The sequence below is a fragment of the Heterodontus francisci genome, chromosome 42 (assembly GCF_036365525.1).
Source record: "Heterodontus francisci isolate sHetFra1 chromosome 42, sHetFra1.hap1, whole genome shotgun sequence".
NCBI classification, from domain to species: domain Eukaryota; kingdom Metazoa; phylum Chordata; class Chondrichthyes; order Heterodontiformes; family Heterodontidae; genus Heterodontus; species Heterodontus francisci.
In genome coordinates, this window is record NC_090412.1 from 17,571,674 (window position 1) to 17,584,903 (window position 13,230).

General features: G+C 40.2%; 1 protein-coding gene across 3 annotated transcripts in view; it reads left to right on the plus strand.

The window, feature by feature from the left end:
* The first annotated feature begins 2,737 nt into the window (after positions 1-2,737).
* ercc6 (excision repair cross-complementation group 6) overlaps positions 2,738-13,230 on the plus strand; it is a 55,502-nt gene continuing 45,009 nt past the window's right edge. Inside the window, exons 1-5 of one of the 3 annotated variants that reach the window (XM_068020679.1) lie at positions 2,738-2,873; positions 4,425-4,859; positions 6,002-6,122; positions 6,697-6,802; positions 7,643-8,342. In XM_068020679.1, coding sequence (XP_067876780.1) covers positions 4,435-4,859; positions 6,002-6,122; positions 6,697-6,802; positions 7,643-8,342 — 1,352 coding nt within the window. In that variant the 5' untranslated portion in view covers positions 2,738-2,873; positions 4,425-4,434. The remainder of the gene's footprint in view (positions 2,874-4,424; positions 4,860-6,001; positions 6,123-6,696; positions 6,803-7,642; positions 8,343-13,230) is intronic. The other 2 variants (XM_068020678.1, XM_068020677.1) reach the window with 2 other exon arrangements.

A 13,230-nucleotide genomic window follows, 5' to 3' on the forward strand; every position in this document is an offset into this window, starting at 1 on the left:
CAGTTACACAGAAGGTTAAAGAAAATAACGATAATGTTTGCTGCTTTCCACTCAAATAAAATAAGAGTTATGAAGACAGGCGAAACTGATGAGAAATAAATTCCTTATATGGTCTTTAGAATTGTAGAATCTCACTCTATTGTGCGTTAATGCTACAAGAGAATAATGGTGAACGCTGCCTCACTGAATTCCTTCGAAATGATTTCTCCTTTTTCCCCCCTGATCAGCCTGGATTTTTACAATGTATTCTTTTGCCTCTTGCAGGAGAGTATATGGCTCTAAGCAGGTGGGGGGTGCAGAAGGCATCAAATCTGTGGGACCAGTAGGTCTTTTTTGTCTACAATTTTCATATGTAGAAGATGTAATTAGCTACCAAATTGTGTAGATGTGTGAGTGCAGGGAGGATTGTTTTAATGATGTCTGCATTGGTTAGAAACATGACAGGAATCAGAGGGACACACGGAGATTGGGAATGAAAAGCATTAACGTAAAAATTTGCACTGAATTTTACAGCATCCTACACATCCCATCAGCATGTCCTGCTGTTTTTTTCTCCCGCATGTACTTTCCTCTCAAAGGCACCTATGCTATCAAAAGACTGCGAATGGCTGACAGCAAGGCCAACAGAGAACAGCTGATGAGAAATGTGGAAATCGGGAATGCACAACACCATGACCAATTAAAAGCCTAGCAAAACATATTCTAGGGTAAGTATGTGACGGGTTAAAAATAAAAGATTAAATAAAATATATTTAGAGGAGGCCAATGTTCCCTCTTATGCTGCAGTGGTGTGCGGCCACGCAAAAATCTTGAATGTAGCAATAAACAGGCCGCGCATTTTAACAAAAATTAGAGGGAATATTAGTAGAGACTCTGTCAGAACAATAGGGGAGTTCGAGAAGTGTCAATACAGTGTAGGCAGATAATATTTAAAGTAATACCTAAATTGCCTTAGGGAGACTTGCAGCAAATAAGTAAGAGCAGCAGAGAGTATCAGAGCAAGTTAGCGGCAAACACAAAGATGAAACGCCAGTGGAAGGACAGTCGATACCGACAGGGAAAGAGGATAATGACTGTGAAAGGGAACTAGTCATCGTTAGCAGCAAGAATAAGTGTTGGAGATAGCGGTGGTTTAGCGATCCAGCAATCCCAGAGGAAAGCAGTGCTCCTAGGGAGTGCATCTCAGGAAATGGATGGAGCATTACCGGTTGGGTGCCTGCGACTTCCTGAGATGCAAACACTGCTTTCAGCCTGGAACACCAAATGTGCCATTTACCCTAATATTTACAAAATGGATAAAGACTGTATAGTGAAGATCTATATACAGACTTATGAGCAACACCATATCTGTGAGTTAATTGTGCCAAGGTCAATAAACTAGTACAGCTGATCTGAGGAAATGTGCCACAGATATAACAAACATTTTCTTTATTTGGAATTTTTGGTGATTTTGCATTCAACAAGAAGCATGGAACATCATTCCTTTACATTTTGGATACCCAATGTCAGGATCAAGCATAAACGAGGCCAAATCCAAAGTAACCTTCCCAAGAGTTTATTCTGATAATCAGCCTTAACCCAGAAGATGACTCCCCTACCTCCTGCACCAGTTGGAAATTTTCCTCTTCCTCTGTTAATTATATCTGCCATCGGAGAGTACAGGGTTTATTCCCAATTTATGTTGGATTATGAGCAGTTTGGTGCTGTGAGTTTATGAACTGAGTATAGATTCCTCAAACCCAATGTAAAGGGGATCTTCAGAGTGATCATAGAAGGGAGACTTTTCAGCTGCCTGCCTCAGGATGGGGCTGGGCGGCGGGTGTAGAAAATTATGTGGGGCTTCTATTATGGTATGTTGTGTAATTCTTTGTGACATACTGAGAAAGATCATTAGTGTCGGGTTGGCAATGGGTTACCTACCCCACCCAGTCCTGGCCACAGGACGTCTATGATTGCATGGTTGCCAACCCAGGTTGGAGGTATTCCTGGAGGTTTCATCCTCTTATCTCCTGCCTGCAACTGCCCCACCGGGCATGTCCATCTTCACAGAACCTCGCATGCCCACACCAACTGAAAAATGAATAAACTCTTTATTAGCCAATTGGATGATTCCTGTCAAGCAGTCAAACAGCCTTTTTCTCCATCTCCACTATTTTTATAACGAGTAAGCAACAGTGTTCAAAGTGAATGAAAATAAAACAATTCTTAATGCCCTAACAATTCTACTCTCCTGTTGCATGCAGCAAAATCCAGGTGATTGATCTTCAATTCCTGGTAACTCCAGGGCAATCCTGAAGAGCTGGTAAAGCTACTGTGAACCGATGTAGTTTATAAAGGGAGAGGAACAAACATTTCAGCGCCCTATTTTTAAATGTCCTTGTCATAAGATTAGGATGGTCAACATTAGGAGTCAGTTTTCTTACAAAGAGTAAGAAAGGCTGAAATCTAATTTACACAAATAGAGATTTGTTTACCAGTGAAGTACATCAAAATAAATCATATTTTTAAATCGAATGAATAGTTTTTTTTACATTCTATTGAGTGACATTGTGGACAGATCTGAATCCAGCTGGAGGAGATATCTCCGGCCCAGAACAATGTCAATGTTTGTTCACTGTGGATTGTCCTCCCGTCCTGCAGGTGTCGCTGTGGTTGCGGATTGTCCTCCCGTCCTGCAGGTGTCGCTGTGGTTGCGGATTGTCCTCCCATCCTGCAGGTGTCGCTGTGTTGGGAGGGCCGCTGCTTCTTGTGTAACGCTGTCGTTCGCTGGGCCGGCCTGGATAAGGCTTGTGTGGAGCTGTGGACCGGGACCTTGCGGGAATTCGTATCTTTCCCGGGTGAGGACAGTCGACACCCGGGCGAGGGATTGGTGGGTGAGGTGCCCGCGAACAGCGAGCGAAGCAGAAGCCGGGATCCCTGTCCGGGCACCGGACCAGGTGCAGCTGTAAACATGGACCAGTCTGGATCAAGAAAATAAACCTGGTTAAACATGGGCCAGTCTAGGTTCAGTTATTAAACTGGACTAAACAGGGACCAATCTGGGTTCAGAAAATAAACCTGGTTAAACATGGATCAGTCTGGGTTCAGAAGAAAAACTGAGTTAAACATGGCCTGAGCACTGTTATGCAGCAGGGTTAAACAAGTACAGGGATTTTGTTTCCATTTCAGATCCCCAGCCTTTGCAGATTGATTCCTTTTTGCTTGTCTACAAATTAAACTGTTTTGAGTATAGGTAATGTGTGTGGAAATGTGTTTCCTTTGGTTAAAGCTTTAAAAACTTTGAGAACAATACCTTTGGGGCATTCATAAAACTATATTTGTAAAGATGATTTAACGAATGTATTGGTAAACATTGATTTCAAAGCTTTGATTTAAATGGTCATAAACTGTATTCAGATATGGACCACAGTTCTTGCACTGACTATAGTGCACTGTGATGCTCACAATATCTTTAAGATAATGTAAACAGAAAACTCGGGTCTGGCAGCATCTGTGGAGATAGAAATAGAGTTGATGTTTCAGGTTGATGACCTTTCATCAGAACTGGGGAAAATAGCTTTGGGAGGATATTTTCCACGCTAGGTCACTGAGCACTTCAGACAATATGGCAATTTGCTGTGGAGTATCACAAATGTTCCAAATATTTTATTTTTGAAGAGAGACTAAATGCAAGATGTTTTTAAGCAGTTAAATAACCACTTGTGAGTTGTGATCTGGAAATCACTGGGTTTGTATTAAGTTGCTTTCTGATATGAGCCAGCCGCCATTTGGGAAAACAGTTTTCTCATGCTTGAAAACTCTTAAATCAGTTATGCTTTGTGTTTTAATCAAAGGCTTAATTATATGAACACTTGTATTGAATGCAAGGATTACAATATTCAAAAATAGATAGAAAAATATCTTTTCTTTTGTGGCTATGGATTGTTGCTAGTGGTTTATCTCAAAGGGCAACTCAATCGATAGCTGGGGTTATGGGAATAGGTTGAAGAGGGAATGTTTACATGGGAAAAGAGAAGTCTGTAGGGGGATGTCTTACAGAAGTATTAACTCTAAAGAGCACAGAGAAAATAAATATAAATGTATTTAACATAACCACAGAGTCGACACAAAAGTTTAAACTTAGAAACAGCACTTTAGATTTAATGACTTTACATGGAGGGTGGTGAATTTATGGCATGAGCTGTCAGTGCGGGGAGTGAAGGCCAATTGTCCCAGTGAATTGAAGAGATTGGATAAGGACCTGGAGCAAAAGCTACAGCGGTGTGAAAGAGATGGGGTATGATATTTCCCAGACACAGGGACAGGCCAGACGACCACAGTCAATTCCTGTCTTGTACATTTTGATCTTGTATGCAGTTTGATTGTTGTAAACTTTGTAACCTGCACTAATGTCATGCAATTCACTCTGTATTTCCTGTTGATAGATTGTGTAAAATGCCTGCAGAAGGACCCCCTTCAGTTGATTTTTCGGCAGACTGCCACAGTGCAGGTGTGGCAGCTGATGCCATCTCATCTGCTGCAGTGTCTCTTCGAGAAAATGGATTTCCTGCTAATTGTCTGGATGCTTCTGCTGGTTCAGACACCTCTGACAGCCGACCATCCTCATCCGCTACTTTCCTCCTTCCTGCCGACGTGAGGAGTGCTCAGAAAGTTCTCCAGATTGACCGGCAGCAGATCCAGGCTGTGGAACAGAGTGCCCAGGCTTTGGAGCTGCGAGGTCTCGGCGTAGATGTCTACGACCAGGATGTGCTGGAGCAAGGAGTTCTACAGCAAGTGGACAGAGCTATTAATGAAGCCAGCCAGGAAGCCAAGAGAGCAGAGGCAGAGAAAGAGTACCATTCTGTTTTAGATGACCTGAGGTACTGAAGATTTTACATGATACTGGAATAAAATAATTTGATTTAACAGTTTCTGATTAAGATTTTCATTGTTTACTATCACCTATGTGCACAATTGAAATTAAAGTAGCCTTTGTATTTATGAGATATATTGCACACTAAGATTATAAATCAGGACACTTTAATAACCTCTTTACATTGCATTGGACATGATGGGCCCCAATATTTCTGGCTCTAGAGGACACTGGCCGTGCAGTTTGGGGGATGGCTGGAACTGGGCTGAGACTCCTTTCCTTGTGTTTCTGCCACAGAAAATTCTGCAGCAGTATTGCTGTTGACGCCTCCCGCTGTAGGCACATCTGAAGCAGTGGCAGAATTGAAAGGATGATGGTGCTCCCACCTGTTAGACCTGCACGTGTGGCAGGAATCAGATCTGAGCAGCAGCGGGACCCGAAGAAGCTGCAATTGCTGGCTTCCTATGGGAATCGCTCTGTGATCTGTTGCCAATGGAACAATGCAAACCATGCGTCGAAATTTCAGAACTACTTTTGGGCAGAATGGAGCACCAAGGTGTCGCTGGGATTTTCCTACCTGCCCCCACAATTGGCACACAAACCCCAGGAATGTCAGAAATGGTAAGGGTGCCTGCCACTCGTAGGTCAGGAACCAGACACCAGGATGGGAGCAGAGCCAGCTGGTGGGCAGGTGTATCACCCCACTTTAAGTGGAGGCAGAGATCCCCTGGGGCTTTTGGGGTAGACATTTTCTGTCCAATTTAATGCCACAATAACAGTCGTAGAAGCAAATTCTACTAGTCCAAATGAGAAGTAGGCCTTGCTAGGATGCTGGATAAGCAAAATGATATGGAACTGATCAAGATGTAGTTCAGTGTTTCAGAATTCAATGATGGGATTGTGAGTTAAGCTGCATAAACCAATTTTACTGCAGTTATAAATTGAAGTCTTCCATCCTCAATTGTCTACAACTCTCAATAATCGACTCTTCATTTGTTGAGCATTGGTCTCCATGGATTCATTGTTCACTGCCGTTCTGATGGAATTCATTTAGCAGTAAACGAAAGTACATAGATCATGAACGTTTGCTGATACAAAGCATTTCTATTTTGTGAAACGCGAGTTATTCATGTTTACCTTTTGGTTTAGGTCCGCTACGGCATGTCTGAAGCATACAAATAAGATAATTGAGCAGTTAGCTCCTCATGCTGCTACAAATAAAGACGTGAACAGGAAGCTGGAATCGGTGAAAAGACAGAAAGAAAACAAGGTGCTGCCCTTCTCTGCTTCCCATAACATTCTGGACATCATGATTCTTTGAGGATTTCAATATTTTCTTGAGATGGAAAATGATATTGCATTATTTTTATTCAAAAGTTCCCCCGCCCAACTTTTATTTTTCATTCGTGGGATGTGGGTTGCACTGACCAGACCAGCATTGGTCTCAGTGGCTTGCTGGGCCATTTTGGAGGGCATTTAAGAGTGAACCACATTGCTGCGGATCTGGAGTTACATATAAGACAAACCAGGTAAGGACGGCAGGTTTCCTTCCCTAAAGGGAAAGCTTTCACAACTGTCTGGTCGTTGCACGGTCACTAATAAGGCAACAGCCTAAATAGTGATAAGAAAGCAACATACTCTGTGCGTTCAGAGCATCTAAACAAGCAATATATTTATATATAGGGCCTGCCCAATCACCATATGTTCTCAGCGTGTTTAGTACCTGTTTTCAACTGACTGAGGTTTTTTGAAGAGCCTTGTTTTGGGGGGTTGGGGGTGGTGGGTGGGGTGTGTGAATACTATCCTTTCAGTTGGTTTACTTCTATTTTGTTCCTGTTTATAAGGAGAAGCAGTTGAAGAAGATAAGTGCCAAACAGAAACGCCTCCAGGCAGTGCTCAGTGGTGCCGACGTTCAGAAGCTTGAAGCTGAATTTGAATCTGACGATGAAGGTAAAGTGAAGGCCAGTCTCGATGCTTAAATTTAATCGCCCTGTTATAAAGTTTTTCACCTATCAATTGTTCATCAGATCTGCTAGCTTTTTTTAATGGGTCGATGAGTTGTGCCATTGACCTTTAAACCCAATGCAGATATGACATTTAACCCTTTGCAATTGCTTGTGGACTGCACTGTAGCTGACAAAAGCTCATTGTGATTTCAGATTTATATTAATGTCAAGGTTGATTGTTTACCACCTTGTACTTGGGAAATGTCCTGTGTTGTTGCTTGGTATTGTCTAAAATATTTGTAACATCCACTATTTTATATATATATATATGTACACATAGCAATGCTGTATTACGTAACAGAGGTCTAGGGTCTTTTGGTGGACTATGATGTTTTGAACTTGCTTATATTTATTTTGGAATTGATTTTGTCTTACTGATTTCAACAGTTAATCTCACAAATATAAAATGGTTGAAGCAATTATTGAAAAACTCCAGCAATTATGCTAAAATACTTGTTTAAAAAATAGCATAAAACAAAAATATAATGTATTTATGAACTGCTAATTGGAAGTGGCTGTGCAAGACTGAAATGGGGAATGCAGCCCAAAGATTTTGCATCAATATATCCACATTTACAGATGAAATGCCTACATGAAGTGCAAACAATTCTTCCTCAACTGTAAACAGTTGAAAGTATCCCTCGTGCAGTTTATTTGATATTGTAGTTGATACTTTTTAATGTCATAAAATCACATTCCTATATGTACTGTACAGGAAATGTTACCGTCAAAAGCAAGTAAATTCCTGTTGGATTTGATGGTATCCTGTTGATCTATTTGACAGAACCAGGTCCTTCATCATTAGGAAGTATGTTAATGCCAGCGCAGGAGACGGAATGGGAGCATTTAATCCGTACGGGACAGATGACACCTTTTGGCACTAAAATACCTCAGAAAGAAACAAAAAAGGAACCTCGCAAGATCATGCTGAATGATGCATCAGACTTTGAGAAGTATCTGGCTGATCAGGCAAAGATGTCTGCAATACGGAGAAAATCTTTTACTAAAGGAACCAAGAGGAAAGCAGCAGCTGCAAATCAGGACAAAGCTGAGACTTCACTTGGCAAAGATCAAAATCCAAAAGGTGGCCGCAAGAAAAATGGCACCATGTCAAGAACGGACCGAAAACTGAAAAAACATTTGCAGAAACTGCAGAGCAAAGCTCTTGAGATTAAATTTAAAGCAAGAGTTCCAGCGGAGAAGATCTCCCTGCAAGGGCCAGCGAGAGGGCAAGAAGACAAAGGTTCGGACAGTGGAGAGTCACTCTACGTGCCTGATGAGGAGTTGCTCGACCCAGATGAAATCATGGACAGCGATGATGAACTACTGGATAACAGAAGGTTTAAGAAAATACAACAGAAAAGGCAAAAACCGAACCACTTGGATGAAGATTTCTCACCAAGCTCAGGAGATGATGAATCAAGACACAGAATAAGAGTGCACAAAGATGATGGAAATGAGGCGCTATATAGGAAAAGATTAAGGTAAATAAATTTTATGATGAAAGAACTATTCCAGCAAATAGATTTCAGAATTAAATGTTGATCTAATGGCTGAAATGATTGATTAAATATGTGAATATATTAAAGAGAAGCAAATTGGGGGAACAATTTCAATCTAAAGGACTCCCCCGATCCCAAATACAGATTATGGATAAAGCCTGAGATATCTGTTAATATTTCTGTGATAAATTTATGTTGCTAAGTCATTTATCCATTACTTTTTTTTGTGTGACATCCACTGTCAATATCTCATTTCCTGTTGATGTATTTGAGTTGACAAACTCTGTTAGATCTCCATTTTCCTGTGGCCAAAATAACTTGAACCCATTCAATTGATGGTATAACTTGACCCAAATGGTGACTCGTCGACAGAAACGTTACAGTTACGAAAAAGGGGTTTATTATTTCTCATATCTAGTGAGGAGAAATTCCTTGCTTTTGAGAATTGTGAGGCAGACAACTGGCCAGCCAGAACTAAATCATTTTGCTAATGTTCTGTGATAGTAACCATGATTCAGTTAAGCATGTATCTGAATCCTTCCTTATCCCAGCTATCTATGCTGACATTTCCAACAGCAGTAAGCATTATGTGTCAGCTGCCATTATATTCAAGGTATGTGAAATTTCTCCTTCAATGTTTGATAGGTTAGTTTTTTTTTCACCCCCGAATAAAGGTGTTTCCTCCCACACCCACAGTGTTCTGCCTCTTTAAAGAATCATAAAAATTATATTAGTCTGTTATAAAAATGAATTTCCTCATTTGCAGGATGTTAATGTTACATTAAATGCATTTCAGCATATATTTTAGCACTCAGTACATATATCTTGTGTACCACTCGTAATCTGAGACAAAACGCATGCATCTAGATAATGCTGGTATCTGCAGTGTCACTGGTCTTCTGTTGAATATGATTCCTAGGCAGATTTCCAGTGGCAGAGGATTAAGTTATGAGGAAAGACTGGAAAAACTTGAGCTTTTCAGCCTGGAAAGGAAGCATTTATGAAGTAATTTTATAGGGATATATGAGAGATTGGGAGTAGTAAACCCGGAATATTACTTTAAAGTGTGAGAGTAGGGCAATAGACACAGAAGTTGAAACAAGTGAAAGGTAAATTTAGGATTGATCTGAGTAGTTTGAGACATGATGTGGCTTTCCAGCGCTGGGTCTTCCTCACGTCCCATCTGGGTCTGTTCTAGACTGATTAATAGAGATTTTCTGCTATGATCAGTCAACAGTTGCATCATCTGACTACCAGGATGCTAGGAGGCAAATTAGATGGTCCGTGGTCTTTCCTCATCTCGCAATCTCTTATGTTCCTATTTGGAAATTCTCCACGTGATTGAATAACATGTGGAACGGACTTGCAGATAAAGCAGTACATGTGAAAACCCTGGAATTGCTTAAACAATAAGAGGGACTGTAGGCCTTTTTGGATGGTTGAATTAAAAAGGGCTGATCCAACTTCCTTATCCTCAATTATCTTGTGAGCTTGTGAATGCCATGTTCCAGAGGTGCCCGGATGTGAGAGCCTTTACTAGGCAAAATGAATAATAATGCCTGGCTTGCCATGCCACTAACTGTTTCATACTTGACTTTCCTTTAGGCCAAAGTCATCATGTGTCACAGTTCAATGTTGCCAAAATAGACTTTTTTGTTTGTTTAAATGGACGTGAATAAAATATGCAGATTAAAATCGATGTCAGACGGTTTCCAGTTATAGTTGCCATTACTCTCATCAACTGTGGCAAACTCCTTCCTTATTGTAGATGCATTCGAAGGATGAAATTAAAGTTCTAAAGTCAAGATTCTGAGTGAATATACTGGAAACCTATAATGGATAACCAGCCACAACATTGATATTGAATGAACACTTTCTTCATCCATTATGCTTCTGTTTACTCTGTAGCGATAATTGCAAATGCCATGTAGTAATCCTGTTGGAGAAAAAAGTGCCACTTTGTGAATTGCCCAAGATGAGAAGTTTCAAGTTTCATGTTCTGAAAGAAATTCAGATTACGTGAAAAGAAGGTTTCGCACTGAAAAAAATTCTTGCACGTACATAGATGTAGTAAATTGCTTAAATTGTAGGAATGGATTCTTGATTCAAACACTTGAAGTGGACCCTTTTTTTATTTACACTCACAATTTGAATGGGTTCCACACGAAAGGAGAGAAGCTTTTGATAGTATCACATTTTAGCAGTGACCTGGCATATGATATAATGGAGCAGTTAAAGTCACAGAAGAAACTGTAGTTACATCAGTGATTGGGTGACACAAAAAATTTTGTCTGATATTTTGGAGACATTGATCAGATCTGACTTTCTGATCCCCAAGGTACACTGCAGCGCCCCTTTAAATATCTCATGTGAAAACTTTGTACATGAAAAGTGCTGAAATGTACCTGTTTACAATTTCTCTTGCTAAAGGTTTTGAGCTAGCACAAAAAACTTGACTTTCAATTTTCAGACCAAAGAACAAAGAACAGTACAACACAGGAACAGGCCATTTGGCCCTCCAAGCCTGCGCCGATCTCGATGCCTGCCTAAACTAACACCTTCTGCACTTCCGGGGCCCATATCCCTCTATTCCCTTCCTATTCATATATTTGTCAAGATGTCTCTTAAACGTCGCTATCGTATCTGCTTCCACCACCTCCCCTGGCAGCAAGTTCCAGGCACTCACCACCCTCTGTGTAAAAAACTTGCCTTGCACATCCCCTCTAAACTTTGCCCCTCGCACCTTAAACCTATGTCCTTTGGTAACTGACTCTTCCACCCTGGGAAAAAACTTCTGACTATCCACTCTGTCCATGCCGCTCATAACTTTGTAAACCTCTATCATGTCGCCCCTCCACCTCCATCTAATAGATATCACCAGATAGCCTAATATGTTTATTTTCAGTGATACAGCAATGTGCCCATTGTTTTGGGAATTTTGCTGCTCTAATTGGCTGGAAGGAGATGCTTGTTATGTCTCTGATCCCTACTGGTTGATCCTGAGCAGGTTAAACCATGTTAGTGAGATCAGGCTCTAACTTAGATAGATTTTAAGGCTTTTTGGTGGCCATTACTTGTATAAAGTGCATAACGTGAAAAAAATTGCTGAATTATTTGACTCATTTGCGTTTTGTGGTATTTTCTGTGTGCAGTTAGCTACTGCATCTGCCTACTTAATCAGTAATTCAGAAATAATCCATTGGTTGTGAAGTGCTGTGAGATGTCTTGATATAAGGTTCCATGTAACTTGCAAGTTCTTTCTAACAATTTTTGTCTCTTAAAGATGTGCAAAAATAGGTTTTATGAGCTAAGGAAATGATCAGTGTTCTAAACCATTCAAAAATAAACTGCTGTTTCAATGAAAAGCAAAAGACTGGATGCTGGAAATCTGAGATAAAACAGAAATGCTGGAAATGCTCACCAGGTCTGGCAGTATTCGTGGAGAGAGAAAACAGAGTTCATGTTTCAGATCGATGATCTTGCATCAGAATTCTGAAACGGTAACTCTGTTTCTCTCTGCACAGATGCTGCCCAACCTGCTGAGTATTTCCAGCATTTTCTGTTTTTATTTTGTGTTCTAATAAAAGGTGAATCTCTGTAGTAACAGTTTCTGTAGTGGAGTATGGATTAAAAATTGGCATTGCGGTGGGAAGGAGGTCAGACTCTGATGAGAGTAAAGCATAAGTTTATTAGTTTGATCAAAACCCAAGATTGAATTCTAGCCATTTCCCCATTCTAGGTTACTAATTATATACGACTGGCCAAACTCCTGTGTTATACCCAGTGAGTGAAGACTAACTAGTCTTTGGGTGAATTTTGAAGAATGTGCATGACCACTGGTGGGAGAGTGTAATTACTGTGTGACAAGTTTACATAGGCATTATAACTGTAAACAGGAATTTATAATAAAAGTTAACGCAAGTGTGACAAAAAAAAATGGCAATCGGAACTGAGGATTTGTGAACAGGAGGTGCACTCACACATAAGATTTTTAATATATTTGAAGTATAGATTTGGATGCTTTTTAATGTGAAATGTAAGTTCACTTTAAAGCCCATCCGACAACAGCAGACACTCGCAACATGAGCAGCTGCTCATTCTGATTCAAAGCTTGTGGCTAAAATATTAGACAACAGATATAATTACCTGAGATTTTTTATAAGTAAATGACAGCACTTTGCAAGAGTATAATGTCCACTTCCCTGAAACTCTTGGCAATATGTTAAAATAAGGGGTGCAAAAGATGACATTTTGCTGCTGCTGTGAAATATCACTGTACAAGAATGAAGCAAGCTTATAAGAGCCCATGATACATAGCTTTCACAACTCAGCAAAGTAATAGACAAAGCCAAACTCTAAATGTAACATGCAAGCAATATAATGTGGTAAGTGGAGCTACATTGGAAGTCTGTTGGTGAATACTGTCAGTCTTAATAAAATGTATGGTTTTAACTGTTACTTTGCTTTGTCTTTCATGTATTCTAATTAAGACACTGTTTATCCTGTTAAAAGCACACTAAGGCAAGGGATGCAATGGGTTAGAAATGGGTTTCAGTTTTAACTTTTCAAGTAATTTTGAAAGTTTACTTATAATGTTGTGATTACAGTCTACCCGTTAATTCAGAGATATTTTAGCTGAAAAAATTCAGTTGTTAAAGAAATTAAAGAATTTGAATAAAAGTGGTCTCTTCAGACTACTAGAAAAGATTGGATGCCCACCTAAGCTACTAAGTATCATCACCTCATTCCATGACAATATGAAAGGCACAATTCAACATGGTGGCTCCTCCTCAGAGCCCTTTCCTATCCTGAGTGGCGTGAAACAGGGCTATGTTCTCGCACCCACACTTTTTGAGATTTTCTTCTCCCT